The sequence below is a fragment of the Abrus precatorius genome, unplaced genomic scaffold (assembly GCF_003935025.1).
Source record: "Abrus precatorius isolate BTA unplaced genomic scaffold, Abrus_2018 Scaffold7, whole genome shotgun sequence".
Lineage (NCBI taxonomy): Eukaryota > Viridiplantae > Streptophyta > Magnoliopsida > Fabales > Fabaceae > Abrus > Abrus precatorius.
In genome coordinates, this window is record NW_020874417.1 from 33,224,129 (window position 1) to 33,245,594 (window position 21,466).

Here is a 21,466-nt window from a genome sequence, read left to right on the forward strand (position 1 = left end):
TGGGGCATTAAGGAACAAATATTAGGTTCTATAATATTTTGTTATTATTATTATTATTATTATTATTATTGCATAGGTATAATTACGTTTATAGTTTTTTTATTATTTTAATTTTAGTATAATTTCATTCATAACTGTTCAAGTATTTAAAGTAATTTTTAAAATTTAAAATTTTATGCAATAATTAGTAAAAATGTAATAAAAGTGTGGGCATCGTTTATTTGTATAAATTAATGAAAAATTACATTCAGTGTATAAACCGTATAAATCAAAAACACACAAATGTACCAAACTTGGAACCAACCCCATCGCCCCCACCATTACTCAGAAGGAAGAAAATTAGTAAAAGAAAAGAAAAAAATATTACCTCTTATGTAACCACAAACCACCTCTGGAATGACATGGAAGAAAAATACTCGAAGAGATAAAATTTTGATTTTTTTTCTTTCTTGTAGCTTCTTTTCAAACTTTAAAAGTTTTCTTTCCTCCTTATTTTCTTTCTTGGAAAAACAACAATTAAATTTAAAAGCACTGAAGTCATATGCATGGAACATAAGTTATGGAAATATAAATAAACCTTTAAACTTACTGTACCGCAAAGAAACATTCCATGAAAGATAAAATAAATCGACCTTATATATACACGGGTTAAAATGAATGATTTAAATAACACATTTTTGCTACAAATTTGCCATATTTATACATGAATAAATCACCTAGTAAAGAACCGCCTTATAGGAATCTAAACAAATTTGGATCAGAATGGATTGCCAGTGTGGCTATTCCTATTCCAAGGCTCTAGTTTCTAAGGCTATTGATATTTCCTGCCAAAATATGAAGACCATGGGTTTGTTAGAAGAAACACAGTTGCAATGTTAAACCAAAAAATTAATCGAAATAAGTCAACAAACAAAAAATATATTGCAAACATCTCATGCTGACACGTTAAAAAAAATACCAAACAAAAAAATCTGCTTGTACACTACTTATGTTGATGAAATAGAAGTTTTCATCTCCTAAAGAAGAGTCTGTTTCCCCCTCCGTCGATACTGTTGTTCTAGTCATATCTTTGCTATACCAAAGTATATGCATGTTTTTTTGTTCTAGACAGTGCCACCTGCTGTTTATATAATGGTGCACATCCAGCAAGCATCTTCAGAAGTCACATTGAGTATAAAAATTGGAAGAGTCTGATACTATTCCGCCATTTTCTCAGCAACCTTTTACTCTTCATTGTTTTTCCTTATTAGATTTATATAAAAATACAAACGAGCATTTTTTAATGTTGGTGCTTCTACATTCAAACGTGGATCCCCTGCTCTGAATTTCAGGAGTCCAGAAGTTGAGAAACACACAGAGACACACAGTTATTGAAGTTAACTGAAATTTAAATATTTTATTTTGTATCTCTCTTTCCTAAATGTGAGTGGCGATTTGCATCCTTGTGGATTACCCATCTCTATCAATGTCTATAACTACTATAACCCTACATACTGTAACTTGCCTGTGGCTTTGCAGTGCTTGAGAATTGGCACCTTGATGTGATTGCTTGTCCATGATCTAGAAGCCATCCAACTTCACTAAGAGTTTCACCATCCATGCTTTGTTTAAGCGAACACCACAGTTGCTTAGGAAGTAATATGCTGTTGTCTCCATCTCTGACAGAGTTCTGCACCTGGTCATCTAAAAGCTCTCGAAAGATCTCCTGAAGTTAAATAGAAATGGCATGCCAATGAAGGCAATGAAATAAGAAAAATTCAGATACAAAAATATATAAGGTTATGAGAGATTCTTGCACTCACAGTGTTTGGAGTGCCAAAAGTGGCAACAGCTTTAGATCCCTGCCAGATACCAGCGACATCTGAAGCAATCATGGGTGCAGTAGAAGCAAAGGCAGAATCACGAATAGCACAACCTCCTAGTTGGTCACCATTTCTGAATGGCCCATACCACTGCTCACGAAATACTCTAATACTCTGCAGTACCATCTTTGTGTTATTTAATACACGGATAAGCTGAATAATCCTAACCCGAGATTCAAAATCTTGAGGATGGATCAAGCAGTACTCCAACTCAAACAAGTTATCCTTTTGCCAGACAGCAACATAAGAACCACTGGATTGGTAAGCAAAGGCAGTAACTCCACTATTTTCCCCTCCCACTTTCCTCTCATCCACACTGTACCGTGTGGCAGCATCAGCCTCACATCCAACAGTTGGAAGTAATTGAATGGACTTGTATACAAGAACATGATCTTCTGGTTCAGCAAGAGTGGGGCACTGAGTCTGCCAATCAAATAATTTAATCTCCCACTCCCGGTATGCTTCAGGCACCACCGACTCTGGCAATTCGATTGCCTTCCCTTCATTATTGAAATCTGCTCCAAATCCATCCCATTCACCAGAGACTCTTCTGGCAAATTGCGACCAGGCTTCAATACTTTTGTCACATACCTTGAGAAAAGTTCTACTCCCATCCTGTATGGAATAGCCAAATTGGTATCCAAAGTACATAGTATTGCATGAATTCTTAACAAGGCAAAGGCTGCATAAATTTGTGTAATCAGGGGAACATTTTAAAGCAATAGCACCAACAAGTTACAGAATCACAATCCAAAATTATGTTTGATATTAAAAGAAAAAAAGAGTAAACACCCATCTTGGTCCTTCAAAGATATAGGCTACAGCACATAAGTCCTCCACTTATATCACACGTGCCTTCAAATCAAAGGTTATATACTATCAAGTTCGTTCACCTTTCAAAGATCGATTTGGGCAACAATATGACATTCATAGATGAAATTGATCACGTTTATGTATACCTCTGTTGAACCAATTGGAAGACCATTCTGATGTCACGTATATCTTTATAGTACCAAAAACAATTTCTCAAAAACAACTCACTTGAAGGAAAGGCAGCATGAAATAAAGGGTGAGAAACAAATTGAAAAAGTTTCCCTGTTCTTACCTGGTCAGAATCTGTTTCTCCCAGCACACCTATCAGGCTATCAGTTTCGACAGTGTCTTTCATTGCTTCCTTGGCATCTTGATTGACTGCACACATTAAAGTTCTCCTGTTTTTAGATTCAAACACGCCAATTTACTATTGACAGCTTCAGCAATTGGAGTATCATAATATAATACAACACTAAATGACTACACTTGGTAGTATGAGTGAAAATGGCAACTTATTTGAGCACAATAAAGTTCAGATACACTATCCTTTTTCTATTTGCCCATTTTCATCGCAATCAAACATACCCTAGAAGTTGAAAAAAACCCCCAAAATGATACCAAGTTGAACAATCATAATACGAACAAGCACAGTTGGTAAAGTAAATACAGGGATGTAATCCTGGAATATTACCTCTTCCTCCTCCAGTTTCGTTCGTAATCGAAAATCCCAATTTTCTGATTTTGCGAAAATGAACCCTAAATTACGGAAAGATAAAACTTTTAAGAATAATCCATAAAATCATCGAGCTAAAAAGGGCAAATTAGCCAAGAAGATAGAATAAAGCAAAAAGGTACATGAAGATGGGTAGAAGGTGAAGGAGTGGAGAAACGACGGCGTTGAAGAAGGCATGGAGAAGGTGAAGTGGTAACGGTCACAGAGAATGCAGCCATTAGTGAAAGCAGAGTATGCACGTTAATGGCGGGACTTAGCCTTAGCCGCCCTTGGCCTATAATCAGCGTTCAACGACATATGTACCCATTCCTCTATTTTTAGAGGAAAAAATATATTTCTTTTTCAATCAATAAAATTTATTCCATTGAAACAAAAGATGACATTAAATAAGGTCCACCGGAAATTATTGACAAAGGGCTGCATGGACGGTGGAAATGACATATGGCGTTGGCGTGATGGATAACTTGTATAACGAAGTTTTTAAAAGAATGAAAAAATTTTGCTCTCATGTAATGGATCGTGAAAATTGGCTAATTCTACTATAATATGAATATTATTCTTTGAAGGATAATATATTAAAAGTTTTAATCACTCTCAAAATATTAGACTCTAGTCCTGATGTACAAAGAAACTTGTTAGAACAATTTTTAAAAATTTATTTTAATAAAATTTACAATCAAATATATAAATAAGCTCTTATTTCATAAGAGCTTGTTCGATATGTTTAGGTTAATTGTAAAAACATTTTAATACTTAATTATATGTGTGATTGATTATTTTATAATTAATTATATAAAATAAGTTTTAGGTTAATATATTAGACAAAAAGTTATTTTAAAATTTTTTATTTTATTTGCTTAATCTTTTTAAGAAAAATAATTTTAAAAACGCATCGAATTGTGAAAGTCGTGTTTTCTAATGATTATATAAAGCTAGTGATTTTTCTGCTATTTATAACATAAGAAAGGTACACGGTAAGGGCTAGACTTTTTCTACCTTTAAAGCAAGAAAGGCTATAGAGCTGCTTACTTCCTTTTAGGTTCGAATAGAGTAAGCAGCAGCCTTATCTTTCACGATTTAACTTTAGATATTTATAAAATTAAATTCTTGATGAGGACCCTCTCTATCAGAAAATGATGCACGAATATAATTAAATTAAAATAAATTTTTTTACATAATTAATTAAAATATATTACAATAATTGGTTTAAATTTTTAGAAATAAATAATTTTATTAATATTAAATAAAAAAATATAAGTTTTATATTTTTTATTTAAAATATAAGTTTCGGGTTGACCAAAATTTTCTAGCCATAAATTGTTTCAAAACTTCTTATTTATAAAGTAGTTTATCTTTTGTTTGTCATATATTTTTTTCAAGATCTGGTTAGCATAATAAGGATGGGAGGAAAGTTAAATTTTGATCTGATAATTGGTATCATAAGATGAATATTTTGTCATCTTATAACTTTGTTTCTCTTTCTACTTTAGATCAGGATACTCCAGTTTGTTTATTTTCCAAAAATGAGGTTTGGGACTGGAAGGAAATTGTTGAGCTCCTTACTGATTAGGTTTGTAATACTATGGCCAAAATTAAACCTCTTTCATTTTCTGAAGGACCTGATTCTATATTTTGGAATATGATCAATAATGATATTTTTATTCTAAAATCTACTTACTCTTTGTTATATTGTTCTAATTCTATTTCTAGTGGATATCATAACTTGTTTAATGCTTTTTGAAAGTGGGAAGTCTAGCACAAAATTAAAATTTTTCTATGGAAACTTGCTCACAATAATTTTTTTACAAATCTTGAAAGATGTCGTCGAGGTATGTCTTCTTCTCTGTGTATCAGATGTTATGAGGATGAAGAATTTGTCATCCATGTGATTAGAGATTGTACTTTTATTAAAGATGTTTGAGAATATTTCATTTCCTCTAAGTAATAGATTGCTTTTTTTAGTAGTGGTATATATGATTCATTATGGCTTTATCTATCTAATAAGCAATTTAGTAAGTTTTCTAATTGGGATAGCTTATTTGATATTATTGTTTGGTATTGTGAAAGGAGAAAAATAATTTTATTTTTACAAATTATTCTGTCCAATCACTTGCCCTCATTCAAAACATTTTTCTTGATTTTTAGGCCTTCTCTAGTAGCGACGATCTTTTCTCTAGATAATTCATGAAATAAGTCAAAGATCATGTTCAAATCAAATGGGTCCCTCTTCCTACTAACCAATAGAAGCTAAATGTTGATCGAGCAGTGTTTAAAGTTGTCAGGACTACAGCTTGTGGGGGGTTTAATCAAAGATGATAAAAACTATTTTATTGTTGGATTTTGCAAAATTTGGATCCTTGCTCCCCTGTTGAAGCTGAATTGTGGAGCATTTGATTGAAGCTGAATCTTATTATTCAAAAAGATATCTCTACCATTTAGATAGAAAGTGATACTAACGAAATTTTGTCACTTATCCTTAATGCTCAAGTAAATACCCACCCTTTATATGACCTTATTTCCAGAATTAAGAATGCTGTAAAATCTATTCCATTTGTTAGATTTATACATGCTTATAGGAAAGTTAATTCTTGTGCTGATCATTTAGCAAGTTAAGCTTAAATAATTTACTATCTTCTTCTTGTATTGATTCAGCTTCCTTTTTCCTCATACCTTTTCCTTGCCTTGATTCTTTAGGCATTTAGATTCATAAATTAAGTCTTTGACTATTTTGTGATGTTTGAGAAAACCCTTTTGAATAGCAAAAAAATAAAAATAAAAAAAATCAAATTTTAATTTTAAAATAAACCACACTTTCTCAACTCCTACCTATCGAACATGATATATATCCCATTATCTCCTCAAAGGACAAACTTGATTTCAACAACTGAACACAGATTCACAGAAAGTGACAAAAACTAGTAGTATGTAATCATGTATCATACATGCTCTTAGATCTGATACATAATCTCATGCTTGGTCTGTTTTACCTTCATACCCAGGTCTTCTCTTAGCTAAAAATATACCAACAATTACATCAAGAACCGTAAGCATTATGTCTCAAACAGCTTAATTACAATAATATTTCAGGGTCCTAATGAGCTGCAAGTGGCATTCCTATTTTCTCAGTCAGGCCCTTAATGTATTCCTTTCTAGCAGGATTGTCTTCTTGTGGTCGATTGTATGCTGTCCACACTGGCTCGCCTTTGAACAGCCTCATTAACTGCACACAAATACATACACAAAAAAACAATGATTAACCAACCAAAGAAAAGCCTTGAATCTAAGCGTTTTTTCTAAACAATCTTTAAACAGCATCATTTTCTTCCTTCCACAAAATGTAGCCGTAAAAAGGAAATTGATGGTTGGGGTTAGCATAAGAAACTTTCATACCTTCACGTAGTTATTTGTGTCTAGAGTGAACCGATGATAGATTCCAGCAGGTAAAATGATAAGATCACCAGGCTTGATTAAAAAGCGAATCCAGCGGTCATCCTTGTCTCGCACATCGAAGTAGCCGCTTCCTTCCAAACAATAACGAATCTCTTCATCCTGATGAATGTGCTCAGTATAGAAGTTCTTCAACTTCTCTTCATAATTTTCCACCTTTTCTGGGCATAAATCCAGCAGATCCTACAGCATATCCAAATAAACCAGAAATATTCAAGATGAAGGAAATGTTACTATCACTCTGAAGTCTGAACATTCATGACAAATTGTTTGCAATTAATAGCAAGCTTGAATGATTGCTCCCTTCCCCAATAAAAAAATCTAAAAGAGAAAATTTCAACAACAGCTAAAAAAATAAGAGCCCAAAAATAAACCTTGAAATCGCCAGATCTCTAAATAGGCTAAGCATGTTTAGTCTTAGCGAGTGTGCTACTATAATTATATTTAGGAAATTATTAGAATAGCTTATTTGGACTCGTCGGCTTCGCCTTCTTGTTAGTTCTTTTAAATTTATTTGACAAGGTCCGGTCTGAGTAATTTTGCATAAAAATCCTTACAATAAAAAAATAAATATAAAAAATAATAATTTCCTAGTAAATTAAAAACATCTAATCTCCTAAAGAAATATAATAAAACGAGAGATCTTTTTAAAAAATAAAAAAACATATATTAATTCCAACTTATTAAAAAAATATTATTTATTTTTTATTGACTTTCTTTTTACTTTTCTAAAAATTTACTCAAACATGATCAGGCTTTCACCTTCTAGTTTAAAGCAGTTTATTCTAATGATATAATTATTTTTTATTAACTTTTTAAAAAATTATATAAAACTAATTATTTCTTGAAATTTAACCATTCCCAAACAAGAAATCAACATGCTAGCTTCTATCATGAAAGAAAATCAATGAAAAGGTAACAATTCATACATCATCTAATCACAGAAAACATGCCCCAAAAAGAAAAAAAATAAAAAATACGATGCACCAAAAATAATCTATCTACGGAGAACAAAATAAAGTTAATTGAAATTAATAGAAAATTTAAACAGAATATCACCGTGTAATTGTATCCTCTAGTTTCTCTAATCTTGTTCAACTCTTCATCGTTCTCACAGACATTTGGATTCAGCTTCCAGTATAAGACCCCCAATTCTGCAAAACTCACCAGTTTTCAGCAACGTCACAATAAATGAAGTAAAATTTTATATAAATAGTTCGAGAGAGAGATATGAGCGCACCTGCTAATTGGTCCATGGAAACAAATTCGTGTGGGTTGCGATGGTGAGGAAGCCTTGGATCTTCATTGCTATCGTCCATGAACCATGCCTGGCATGTGACAATCTTTTTATTAATAAACAAAGTTCTACACCTACATTCAAATGTATAAGAACTCACCTCGATCGCCATGAATCACAACTTTCAACTGTTGATCACTCGTTTCTTACTTTTATTATAATTTCTCCTCTCTCTTTCTCTCTCTATATATATGAACCAAGACTGGTGAGAGTGAGAGTATACGTTACTTGCCATAAGACATTAAAAAAGAGTAAATATAAAACTGCATAATATAATAATAAAATTATTGTGGCGTGCAGTTCGTATTTTTTCAGCACCTCTTCTTCCATCGGGTAATGTGTACATGTGGCGGGTCTTTTCCACCCCGCAAAAATATCGTCATCGTCGTTTTATCGGATTGTTTGTTTTTATGCACTTGCAGAATTGTCTCGAGTTATCTAATTTTATGGTTGAGAAAAAATTTTTTACAATTCTAGAATATCACTTTTTACATCACGTGACAAAATAAATTTAAGCATTAATAACTCATCCTATTTTCACCAATCACAAAAAATAATTTTTAATAATTTTGCAAATATCAATTCTCAAAAGTGATTTTAAAAATTTAAAAGCCGATAGATTTTTAATGAAAAATAAATTATTTTTTCACATTCAAAATAAAATTATGCTAAAATTTTCTTTTTTTAAATTAAGGATTAAGATCTAAATTTAACTAGTATTTTTTTCCAATCTCAAAAATATATATTAGACTTCGAAAAGGCCGTCTTGCGGCCAAAAGCATGACGTTATAGCACAACAAAATATTAAATGTCAATATTCATTGAAATTAATGAAGTCATTCATACTGAAACAGAATAAAAAAACAGCAACGATAGATTAAATAAAAACAATAGAAAAGTAAGAAACTAGTTTGGCTTGCATTGCAGAAAAGCTATTCACATTTAACAAGAGGCAGCAAGATGAATTTACATATAATATATTCCTGGGGAAAATGGCTGCTCCTGGCTCTACATTTTAACTCAGAAAACCTTAAACTTCATTAACAAGAAATTCCCGAAGGATGAAATTAGATGGCAGATATTACAAAATTGATCAGGTAAGGACACTCGACTATCCTAAACAAAAGAAATTTGCCCAGTAGTTAAGATACTAAAATTGACCGGTCTAAGAAAAGCCCAATTCTTGCAATAGGCTCCTAGAAGCTATGGTCTCTTCAGTTATAATGTTGATCATCTCTCTTCAATCAACGGAGTCCCAACTCTGCATTATCTATCTAGTAGTTTTAGGCATTCTTGAACATCTGCGAAGACACCGAGACAACATAAATATATGACCGAAAATATTGAAAAACATTTTGGTAAACTAGCATTGAGGCTGACAATTTGTCATATCTTGGTTTACCACTTAGTTTTTTTATCACCACCAAGAATATTATCCCTTGTGGCTATAAGTTTTACATATAAGGTTGTCTTATAAGCACTGCAGACAAACATCATCTCACTGCTAGTAAGAAGGTTTGCAATTCTTACATCCCCAAATATCAATACAGTAAGCAAGACAATCTAATTTATTTTAACCATTAGAATTCTCTGATTTACATCTTGAAAAGCTAATTTTCACATTCTTGTTAGGGAAAAAATTTGGTTTATTACTTAACAGTTCAAGAAAAGATTGCGACTGACCTTTGTCATTGAGATCAATGGGAAGGGCAACTTTTAGCTGGTTGTCAGCTGAGCCACTTGAAACTGGAGGCAGTCTAGGCTGTGGTGGAGAGCTAGTGCTACTACGGCTTGAATTCCCATTCGGGGCATGGACCTTCACTGGGAGGTTCAAATACATTGAAGTTACCCCAGTTGATTTCTTGCCCTTCAATCTTCCCCTATCATAAAAGACAGAATAAGAGAACAGTGCAGGGGGCTATCACTAAACTATACACCTGTAACGCAAGGGACGGAATTAATGTCAATAAACAAATGACAGTTCAGTACTGCAAATACCTGTGATTGCGCTTTTCAATATACCGCTGCACTGACACTTTTCTGCTAGCCTGGCCCTCTACATCTTATGAAACACAAATAAATATTATGAATACTTCTGTTCTCATAATTTGAACGATGGAAGCTTAATACAATGCTTTAAAGTTTAAACAGCAAGTATTCTCTATTTCTCTTGGAGATGCTTGCAATCTAAGATGCATATTATGCTACCACATGGGTGCATGAATGTGTTATTCAAGTTGCATATCAGGTATTTACTCTTCTACATATTTAATGCAACAGAAGTCTTCCTTTTATACGTGAATAATGCATTGGTACAGTACATCATCAAAGTCTCAAGATTTTATCTTATTTCATTGCTTTCAGAATCACAAAGAGCAAGTTCTTTTAAACAGGTATTTAAGTGGAGACGCTACTTGTTAGCCCAGATACTTAAATGGCTGGAAATTACAAGAGCATCAGACACATATCTTGTACAAACACAGGATCATTTTTAGGGGGAAAAGTTATAGACTTATACCGTACTTTGTGAATGGTATCAGCATCAGTACCCAGACATACATGATCAATTTAGAAGTACACGTAGAGCACATCTGACAATCTAGAAATACACCCCTATTCTAATATTAGCTTATTTTTATTTTTACTTTTTTTTTTTGGAGGGGGGTAGTTTTCAAGTAATGGTAGCAATTTACCAACAGACATGGTGTTTAAATACACAACTGGCTCTTGCACTCCAAAATGAAACTGACATCCAAAACTATGGTAGAAAAATGGCAGCATAACATCACAACTCTTGGACAATAGGAGCAACAACAACAGCCTTTTCCTGTAGCCTACATAGCTATCCACTAATAAAACTTTAAAGTAATTGTTTTTCTTAATACAAAATAATATATGACCTTGGATGCCAAGGTAAAATACAAAAAAGGACCTCCAGAAACTTGTCAAATCAAATGAAAAGAAATGGGGTTGTTTTTTGGGAGGGAGGGTAATTTACAACTAATTGTAGCAGCATGGGTCCTAATTCAGCCCAATGGTTAATCAAAATATTTAATTTTCTACTCAATATTTTTCTGTAAATCTGCCAAAAATGAGAGAACAAGAAATAGCTCAAGCTGACTGAAAATTTCAAACTTAGTTATACTTACGAGCATCACGGGCTATGCTACCTTTCTCCCTGTATTGCAGAGGATATTCCACCATCTTATCTGTAAAATAAATTCAGAACACCAATTACAAAGTTACCAATACAACAAAAGGTGTAATGCGTGCATCTCAACATCTTTAGTTCCAAATAAATGCAAGTCCTCATGATTTCGACAAGTCAAATATGGTACACTTATCCACCTTCAAGACACAAGGACTTGATAGCCATAATTCTAAAATCAGAATTCAGAGTTAGTTTGGTCCAAATAACGTTTGCACATCCAATTATTGTTGCACTTGCATAGAAAAGGAACAGCCATTAGCATGAAAAACTTAATAAACATGGCATATGAAATAGTATGATAAGAAATAACAGTTTGAATTTGAAGCCCGTAAAAAACAAAACAAGGCAACATGTTGATACATCCTGCTCCAAGAAATAAATTGAATCCTGTTTTTAAGCTGATGAAAATGCTACAATAATTTTCTGCAGCTGTTTATTGGATGAAAAAATGCATTCCTTGAAGAAATTTCAGAAATTGATGCAGTGGGCACCAAAGAAGACTCATTCCCTAGTGCATCACAAAGCTAATACATTGAAGCAAATTTAAGCAATATTTCTACCCAATTGCTACCTGCTTGAGCAACCTGAAGGATTGTCGTATCAACAGGGACAAGGACATCCTTATCCATATGTACATGACAAGGAGAAGCCCAAACTGCTGCATTTCCATTTAAAGGATCATCCTGAGTAAACTGGATTGGACTTGCTGCAAGTTGCATGATTGCTCGTGCCTACAAATCCAAATACTACTGCATTGGATGGTGAAATTTATTGTATTTATGGCCAAGTATTTAAGCAAGAGGACAAATGGTTACCAACCTTATCAGGTGAGACTCCATCATAGACATTCACCTTACCACAATAGAAAATAGTCATTTGCCCAAATGATCCACTGGTTGCACACCCTCTGCGACCACATTCATAAGTAATGTTACAAACATTAATGGACAATACATAATAGGAACATTGGCCTGCCTTTATTCATGTATATATTACACAAAATATTGATTCTTATTTATTTAAGTTGCTGAATCATTTTATTCAAATGGAAAATAGTTGTATAATCAATATTTTGTGCACCTTATCAGTATCCTGACTCCTATTTTGTAAAGAATGGCACAAGAGCAGTTTTCAGTTTAAATATCAATCAATGAAGACATTTTAGTAAATCAATAACACCTAATGATAGGACAAAGGGTAAGGAGGGAAGTTACAATATTAGTTACTTAATTAGTTAGAGGGGTCAGTGAGACAAATAAATAGAAGGATGCAAGGGAAGAAGCTTCATTCTTTTTTTTCATCTGGAAAACTATGCATTAACTCTTGTGAAAAGGGAAACTGTGAAGGAGAAACCCTTAAGAGATTTCTTTCTCCTTTGTTGTTTTCATTTTCAATCAAGATTATTCCTTTTTTTCTTTTCTCCATTTTCTCATTTGGGTTCCTAACACCGAATTACTACACTCATGTCAACTTTCTTTTGAGATAATTATAGCGATAATGTGGACAAACTTCTCAACCTCCTATAGGAAAAGAAAATATGATGAACCATGAAATTCAAATGAATCAAACTTTGCTCACACATTAAAATCAATATATCACACTCGACTTACAGAGAAGTTAAATAAAGGAACTTCTGAAAAGATTGAGATGCACGATTTGATTGTAACTTATAAGAAAAGTTTGGTTCATTTTACCTCCTCAATTTATCTTACTTTCTCCTTGTATAAATGCTTTTCAAGAAATTTATTCAGACTGACACATAATTACTACTTACTACAACTAAAAGTAAAATCTCCTTGAGATTCCACATCATCAACTAAAGTTACAATTTGTTACCACATCCAAGGCTGAAATCAAGGGTTATCAATTATCCAAAAGTTCAAATGACCATAAACCTTTTCTGCTGACCTTGCTGACAGCAAGATCCAACCCATAATCACATCTATTATAGCTCAGAAATACATCTAACAACTTAAAGAGCCACAAACTGCACAAATATACAATGGCCAAATTTCCAAGCCAATGCCTAAAGAAAAACTTGAAAAAAAAAAAAAAAAAAAGAGAAGAAAAATTTAACGTTTTAACCACCCAAATCATCCTATCAGTCCCTCTAGTCGGCAACCCTCACTCTTCACTGCAATTGAGAACACACTTTACATAGCATACACTATTTTGTTTCCCACAAAGTATCAAAAGCACCATCAAAGATCCAACTAGCTTGGACGCCATTCAACACCCCCAAAAGCTTTAATACATAGATATTTTTTTTTTAAAAATTATAGTCAGAAAAAAAGGACATTGAAATCCATGAAAAAAGAAAGACGAAAGGGAAATAGACCTGGGGCTAACAACGTTGGCATCATTGGCTTCCTTAGGTTTTTCCCCGGAAGATGAAGATTTCGGAAGCTCCTCTCCAGCATGAGAAGCGGGTTCTTCAGTCGCCGGGATATTTGCCGGAGCTTCTCTCAAGTCCCCCTACAATCACCCACGATTGACGGCATTCAGTGTCGTTTCGTGAGGAACGAAAGCGGAAAAGAGAAGAGAGATAGAGAGACTACTTGAGTGGCATGGTGGTGCACGGCGGGAGCGAGGGAATCATCGTCGGAAGGTTCGAGAAGGGCTTTGAGGGAAATGACCTGTTGGATCGCCTGCGATTTGTTCCAGGAAGGCCTGCGCATCCCTGTACGAACACGTGTCTTCTCCATTCAATTTTTTTAAATCTTTAATAGAGATGATTAATATTAATATTATTATTATTATTCTGCTTTTAATTAAATAATAACAATAATAATCAGTAGCGCATCGCATCCCGATTAATAATATTATGATATAATATAATGTTCAGAGGAATTAAGAAAATGGTGGTATTCAGGTGGCGGAAATGGTGGAAGAGAGAGAGAGAGAGACCTTTTTCTTTGAGGAATCTGCGACAGTCTTCGCGGGTGAGTTGAGAAATGTCATCCTCGGTGAGCTGGTTGAGGGGTTTGTCGAGGATGGATCGGAAGGTGGCGGCGGCGGCGCCGTTCATGGCTTCCGATTACGGCACACGGTGGTGGGTGGGACCATGTACTGATTGAGAGAGAGGGAGAGAGAGAGTGTTGGCAGCGTTTGGGAGAGGGGGGGAAAACGGGGGAAGGGTAGGGGGGGCTTTTTTAGGAGTTGGGGTGAACCCTAAGCTGCCACGTATGTTTGTGTCTTAATTATTAGCAACTAATCTCCTTCCTGTTCCTCTTCTTTACTATTACTCCCCGCTCAGCCCTCTGTTTATTTATTATTTTTACGTGGGAGTTCGCATCTCTTTGTAATTATTTGTGCTTTCTGCTTTCCTGTTTGGAGATTTTAGATAGATAGAGATTTCCCTTTGTCCACTTGCGTTATTCCCTTCCTCCCATTCCCATTTCCCATTTCCCATTTCCAATTTGCAGGATGCAACGCCATGCCCTTCCACCCTTCCACTCTCCCCCTCACTCTTTCTCCTGCTTACCGTCAACTCTTATCTTCTTCTTTTTCATCCATTTTCTTCACTTTTACTTCCTGCTTCATTTTATGGATTCCATTTAAATATACTTTTTTATAATATTCTTTAATTATGAATTGCCATCAATTCAAAATATTTATAATTCTTTTATATTTTTAAAAAAAATGCGTAAATCGAAGCGTTTTTGTATATTATGTTTAAATTATACTATTTTTATGGGTTTGTTTTTTACGTCAAGTATACTTTTATATTTTATATTTTTTTAAATTTTATGGTTTTTTTTATTCTTTATGCCAGTCAAAATTTGTAACTTTAAAATGATTCCAACCAAAATTGCTTATATTTTTTTAGGAGAAAATAATTTAGAAATTTTAAAAAACAATATATATATATATATATATATATATATATATCTAAATATATATTAAAAACAATTTTTTGTTTGTTATAATTTTTTTTGTATATAATATTTTTAGTATAAGACATACGTTTTTTCATTAAATTTAGGGGTGCAACTTATCAATTTCTAGCAAGGTCACGGTTAGAAATAAAGTATATATAAGTAATTAATTAAGTTGATATGTTAAATAACGTACTTTACAAATTTTATTCTACTTAATAATAAAATAGTTTAATTTTTTTTATTATATAGCGTATGTACACATACACGTGGATAATATAGGGAAATGGAATTTTTAATATGAGAGAATAAATAAATAAATAAATATTGACAAAATGTGTGAATTTATATTTTAATCTAAAACATCATAATTACATCTAATAGTTAAAAATTATATTAAACTATTTTATTAATTTTATTAATTTTTTTATTGATGCACTCGTCGTTTTTGTGAAATATTCTTTTAATATGAGATCTCAAACTTTAATTTTTTGTTAAAGCTTATAGATAGAATTTATAGAAAATTCTTCAAATTGTTATTCAGTGTAATCTGCGTATTTATAGTTATTTGAACTTTTTTTCGTGATCCTAATAATGTAGATCAGTGTACAGTGTACGACAGATGTATTATAAAGGTTATAAAGAGAGAAGGTTCCTCTCAAGTACTTTATATTTTTTTGACAATTGTTGTTAAATGCACTTATTTATAAAAGGTTTGTTGATTGATCGTGGTGTTCAATTTAATGATATAACCTGTTACTACTATCATAATTTAGAGAAACTCCAAACTCATTTATTTTTAACGTGTTTAGTTTTATCTCAAATATAATATTTTACTGCACGTTGGTTTGGATTTTTACTGGTTTTGCATTTAAATTTATCGACTTACTTATTTTCTTGGGTTAGTATTGGTTGTAGTAAAAGAAAATAGACATATTTATTGATTGTTTTGGTAAGTACAATGTGGTCCTCGTAGTTATATAGAAATAAAATTGTGTTTTTTTAATAGTATTTTAGATGAGAGAGAAGTCTTAGATTATATTATTTTGAAATCCTGAAAATGACTATCACTTTTTAGTAAGAAATAAATTATTTTATTAGCTAATTGGTATCTGAACCTACGAAATTGCATCCATATTAACTTTGTATAAATATATTTTTACTTTTTATTTTTATGAATAAGTATTAGTTTTTTCCTTATATATATAGGTTTTGAGCTCTCCTTAAACTCTTTCTAATAATATATATTTTACCTATTAAAAAAAAATTCGCTTGTTCGCATGAGAGCTTATTTAATGAGATAATTTTTTTTAGTACAAGAGAGTTTAATCTTGAACATATATTTATAAATAATTAAAATTAATTTTTTTATAATTATACAATCATTATATAATATTTAAAGACTTAAATTTTATTTAAAAAATAAAAAATGTTAATATAATAAATAAAAAAATTATTTACAAATGAAAAATATCTTATATCTTCAAATTTTTAAAAAAGTTAATTAAAAGAGATTTTTGGTATTTTTTAAAAAAATAGAGAAGTATAAATTATTTCTAACTTATGAAATAATTTTTTTATACTATTTTTTCTATAAAAAATTTTCAAAAAATTGATTCAAATAAAATCTTGTCTTTTTAATTTTAAAGATTTAATACTAACAAATAACTATTAAAAATATAAAAATGCACTCACTATCATAAACGCAACTTAACATAATTTTTAATAAAAATACTATTTATTGATTCTCACAGACGGCGACAAATAAATACTCATCTGCAACATATAACACGCATCATTGTTTTACTGAACCACAGCATAACGTACCAACTACCTTTCCTTTCGCAATACTTGAACACCATTTGATGCACACAGCTGATTCATGAGCATTGGATTTCCTCGATGGAAGGGAGGGTTTTAAGATGGACCGGTTTCCCTCTGTTGCCTTCAATGTCACGTCGTAATCTTCCTTCCTGGGTATAGTCATTGTCATACTTTATTCTTTGACGAATAAATTCTCATACATTGCTCGTGTAAGATGTAGTACTTGTTTCGCTTAATTTATTTCAAAATCGTTTCAAACGTTATTTTCAAATAACATTACAATTTTTATGTTAATTCCTGAAAGTTTAATAAACTTTTCCTCCTCTACTTTTATCTGAGACCCATTACAGGACTATAAGTGAAGTTTGGTCATTATGAACCGAGAAAGACTCTACATGATTCGTGTATCGATAAGGCTCTGTTGTTGCAGTTATTTTATTAAGTAATGTATTTCCACACTCCCTTTCTAATGTCCACAGTAAAATTGCGAACTGTTACAATTTTTTGTGCTCGAAGTGAAATGTTAGTTTGAATGTATAAGAAATAACTACATCTGGATCAAGCCATCAACGTCGTATGAATGAATCAACGAAAGTTGCAGTGGCCGAATAGGTTGTCACCTGTGACCTGTCACCTGGTAAAACAGCTGAGCTGTGTGGGTTTGCATTCCTTCTAGTTTGGGCACAAAGCTTCAAAGCTCCATCCATCTAATGACTCCATGTCTCGCTGCACAAGGAAGATTCTTCTATTTTTGGGCAACGATTGCATTATTTGTTATGCCATGGAAAGTGTGGTACCGTTAGTTACTAACATTGTTGACCTGGTGGCTGGGTAGTGTATTTCGAAAATAACTTTTGGGCGACAGTGATGTATATTTTTTCAAATATAAGTACCAATGCGTTTATATAATTTTACACGGAGGGGTTAAATAGATATAATATAATTAAAGAAGAAATTTTTAAAAAAAATCATTTTTTGTTATTTTACAACCATTAATTATAATATGTAATTTTTGTTTTTAAATCGTTTTTTATCTGAATTTAATCATCATCAGTTATTTTCTCTACACAGATGTCGCACGTCATTGTTTTTTATTCGAATAATTGAAGGTTTATAATATAATCGAGAAAGGAATAATTTCAAATGTTTTGTACAGTATGATTTTAGGATTTCAAAGAAAGCAAACGTTTGTACTTTATTAACTCTGAGTGGAATGTGACATTAATTGAAACCCATGTACAGGCTCATCCTTAGAACTTTGCAGTTGCTTATAATAAGAAGGGAGAAGAAAGAAAAAAGAAGAATAGAGAATTTAAAAAAAAAAAAAAAAACTTTTTAACGTTCAGTCATAAAATAAAATTATCGTCATTTAGAATACTTTGAGTGTGCAAACGTAATCTTATTTGTTGAAAGGCGAAACCTTTCGATAAACATATTCCCTTGCACATGCTGATTTGGCCATATGCGGGTTCAATAAGGAAAGGTATACGAGAAGCAAGACATGGGTAGTTTTGGGTATAGTTACGTCAATAATTCAACAAAGTTATGTAAATAACAACATTACTCTTGTAATTTTGTGTTGCATAACAATGTTGCTGCACGTGAGCGTCAATTGATAACGGAACAAACTTCAACATTCACATACGATTAATAATTTTATAAAATATAAAATTAACCAATCAAATTATTAATTTTAACGTTCTTATCAGATTAAAATTATAAGATTTTATATAAATTTAAATTAATAAAAAATTTATTTTAATAAGTATTATATTTTTAAAAGACAAATAAAAATTAAATAATATAAGTGTATGTATAAAAAGGCAATATATGGTATTATAGTTATATAGAATATAACTCGTCGGCGAGGGTATCAACCGGAATGGTATAAGAAGTAATGGTATGATTTACTTTATTGAAAGTGTACTTGACCGAGTCCAAAATCAGAAACCCTGATGCTCAATGGGCCCATTTGGACCATCATACAGGGCCTGAGTTTACAGACCTAACCCTGCCAGCCAGGAACCCAATGAATTTTCTTTCCACCTTCGTCAAAACAAGGACGAGAACAATAGAGCATTGTATTGGGTTATTCGATAAAGCAATATCAGTACATTTTTCAGTGTAATGGTGTCACGTTATTTTAACTACTAAATTCAGCTTATTAGAACTATGAATTATTTGTGACCATGTTAGGTAAGTCAAAATTTTGGAAGGTAAAGAAAAAAAAAAATAGAATAGAATGGAAGGAGAATTATACAAAAATTTGAGAATTGTATAACTCTTTCACTTCCCTCTGATTCTCAAACAAATCCTATGATTCTTTTCCACCACACACTAATAGATTTTAACACTCTCTGAGTGATGAGTTTGAAATGTCACAGCCTATACCTCGTTGGTTTGCCTTGTATAAGCAAAGCAGATACCAGAAGACGAGGCAGCTAACCATTGTTGGTCCTGAATCACACAACGTGACTTCACATTATGCTTTAAATTCACTTCCGGGTTCTGCCACTGTAGTAGGTTTAGGATAGGCCTGTTGCACCTGCACAAAGATCATATGCTTTTGATCCATTAACTACAACTTGCTCTCCCTTTTCACTTTTTTCTGAAGTTTTTCATGTATGACCTTTTTCACAAATGTTCCTAATTTGAATAGATGAAAGCTCTCCTGGTGCATTTAAAGTAAAGTTTCGAGTTAAAATCTTATACATGAAAGCTCTACCATGATGTAAATGCTTCGAATTTGAATAGAATTGTTGCTTACTAAAGATGCTCATAGTTTCCATTAAAAAAAAATGAAAAAGCTATGGTAGAAATATATCAATATTATGTTGCAATTGTTTGATTAATAGCATTTGTCTTTTATTTGATATGATTGTGATTCAGAGTAATAAATGTTGGCTATAAATGAATGGGGTGTTTGTTCTCTGGTGTGGGTGCCCAGTTGAATTTATGGACTGAGGATTCAGCCACGATATATGCAGATTGGGATAGAGTGAATAGAGAAGAGTAGAAGCAATAATGGTGGTTTTGGCTTTGAGTGCATTCAGCCAAAAGGTTTAAGATGTTGGTCCCGTACGAGACAACGCCCTGTCCATACTCCCATACGTACACATTCAACACGGGTGCTGTTGCCATCGATCTGCACACCCTCATTAACTTCCCGTTTTGGATCTTTATGATCAATTACCAAACTTTTATCAATGAGTTATGTTCATCATCATTATTCATCTCCTATAACTTTTTATGCTCTCTGCAAACTTCCAATTCCTTTCTTTCCTTTCTCACTTCCTCTAACTGTCAAACAATAACTGCTTTGTGCTGTAACTATTACTTAAAAGTTCGTTTGGAAAATTTGCTAGAAATTTTATGATAATAGTTAGTAATTTTTTTAGTTTATTTTAATCATTTTTTCATTATTTTATCCCAGTGAACTTTATAACTAAGTTTATAATATAAATTATTATGTCAAATATTATTAAATAACATATATTTAAATGCATATTTGGCACGCATCTACTTGTGTGTTTCGAATACTGTAAACTGAAGTTCAAATCCGCAGTCTTATTCCATATGCTATTAGAAGTACGCGTTTAATAGGTGACAAACACAAAAGCTAACAAATGCATATAAATTTTAAAATAAATTATGTTGGTGTAAAATATAAAAGTTCATAAGTTGTTTCAATAATATATATATATATATATATATATATATATATTGTTAAAATATGTTTTTTAATTTATTCTATTAAATTTTATCACTAAACTTACAATATAAGTTACTATATTTGAAAAATAAACATTTAAGTTTGTTTAATATTCAAATGCACTTATAATAAACAGATTAAGGATCTTATATTAACAATATTTAATATATTGTTTAATTATTTTTAAAAAATAAGTATTGAATAAATTTGTATTCAAGATATAGAATTTTTTTTTCTTTTATTTCTTCAACTAAATGTTCGATTAACATTAATTACATGATAGAATATAGCTACTATTAAAATGACGAAACATTTTTGGTGGAGATAAATATGACGTAGTCAAAATTGTGAGACAGTTACCAAAGAGCCATTCAGGTCAAAACTAAAGTGCCAAAAAATAAATTCTCTCACATTTTTTGGCTGGTGGGGTTAGCCCAATACATGACGGAACCATAAAAGGGCTAGTGATTATACTTTTGGGCCAAGTTCGCCTCGGCAAAAATATCTTTAATCATTGTTCTATCAATGCATTTGAGCCTCGTGGCCTGTAGATAGTGTCGAGTCATCGATATAAATGTTTTAAGTTTCAAATTAAATTTGCTATTTGATAAAAAAAAATATATATTTTTTCCTTTTCCTTTAAATATATTTTTAACTTGTATAAAAATTATAAAATTTTCTTTTGGTTC

The 21,466-nt window shown here is 31.9% G+C and overlaps 3 protein-coding genes across 7 annotated transcripts; all 3 read right to left on the minus strand.

Annotated features, from left to right (window-relative positions):
• Positions 1 to 544: 544 nt before the first annotated feature.
• LOC113872278 lies at positions 545 to 3,766 on the minus strand. 2 transcript variants are annotated; one of them, XM_027509706.1, is made up of 6 exons: positions 3,531 to 3,766; positions 3,367 to 3,431; positions 2,968 to 3,073; positions 1,803 to 2,477; positions 1,505 to 1,705; positions 545 to 824 (listed from the first exon to the last, which is right to left on the minus strand). In XM_027509706.1, exons 1-6 carry the CDS (start codon positions 3,624 to 3,626, stop codon positions 786 to 788), a joined length of 1,182 nt encoding a protein of 393 aa, XP_027365507.1. In that variant the 5' UTR covers positions 3,627 to 3,766; the 3' UTR covers positions 545 to 785. The 2 variants fall into 2 exon arrangements, with proteins under 2 accessions (XP_027365507.1, XP_027365508.1); XM_027509707.1 differs by having other exon boundaries at positions 2,968 to 3,053; positions 3,531 to 3,697.
• A 2,463-nt stretch (positions 3,767 to 6,229) lies between these two features.
• On the minus strand, positions 6,230 to 8,382 carry LOC113871332 (1,2-dihydroxy-3-keto-5-methylthiopentene dioxygenase 1). 2 transcript variants are annotated; one of them, XM_027508387.1, is made up of 5 exons: positions 8,253 to 8,382; positions 8,096 to 8,183; positions 7,915 to 8,009; positions 6,799 to 7,038; positions 6,241 to 6,628 (listed from the first exon to the last, which is right to left on the minus strand). In XM_027508387.1, exons 1-5 carry the CDS (start codon positions 8,262 to 8,264, stop codon positions 6,500 to 6,502), a joined length of 564 nt encoding a protein of 187 aa, XP_027364188.1. In that variant the 5' UTR covers positions 8,265 to 8,382; the 3' UTR covers positions 6,241 to 6,499. The 2 variants fall into 2 exon arrangements, with proteins under 2 accessions (XP_027364187.1, XP_027364188.1); XM_027508386.1 differs by having other exon boundaries at positions 6,230 to 6,628; positions 8,096 to 8,382.
• Positions 8,383 to 9,047: 665 nt separating this feature from the next.
• Positions 9,048 to 14,845, minus strand: LOC113872099 (protein TIFY 4B). 3 transcript variants are annotated; one of them, XM_027509366.1, is made up of 9 exons: positions 14,271 to 14,845; positions 13,922 to 14,043; positions 13,702 to 13,838; positions 12,183 to 12,270; positions 11,935 to 12,094; positions 11,302 to 11,361; positions 10,151 to 10,214; positions 9,836 to 10,032; positions 9,048 to 9,453 (listed from the first exon to the last, which is right to left on the minus strand). In XM_027509366.1, exons 1-9 carry the CDS (start codon positions 14,389 to 14,391, stop codon positions 9,419 to 9,421), a joined length of 984 nt encoding a protein of 327 aa, XP_027365167.1. In that variant the 5' UTR covers positions 14,392 to 14,845; the 3' UTR covers positions 9,048 to 9,418. The 3 variants fall into 3 exon arrangements, with proteins under 3 accessions (XP_027365167.1, XP_027365169.1, XP_027365168.1); XM_027509368.1 differs by having other exon boundaries at positions 9,072 to 9,453; positions 10,151 to 10,208; positions 14,271 to 14,468; XM_027509367.1 differs by having other exon boundaries at positions 9,072 to 9,453; positions 9,836 to 10,026; positions 14,271 to 14,468.
• Between the last annotated feature and the right edge of the window lie 6,621 nt (positions 14,846 to 21,466).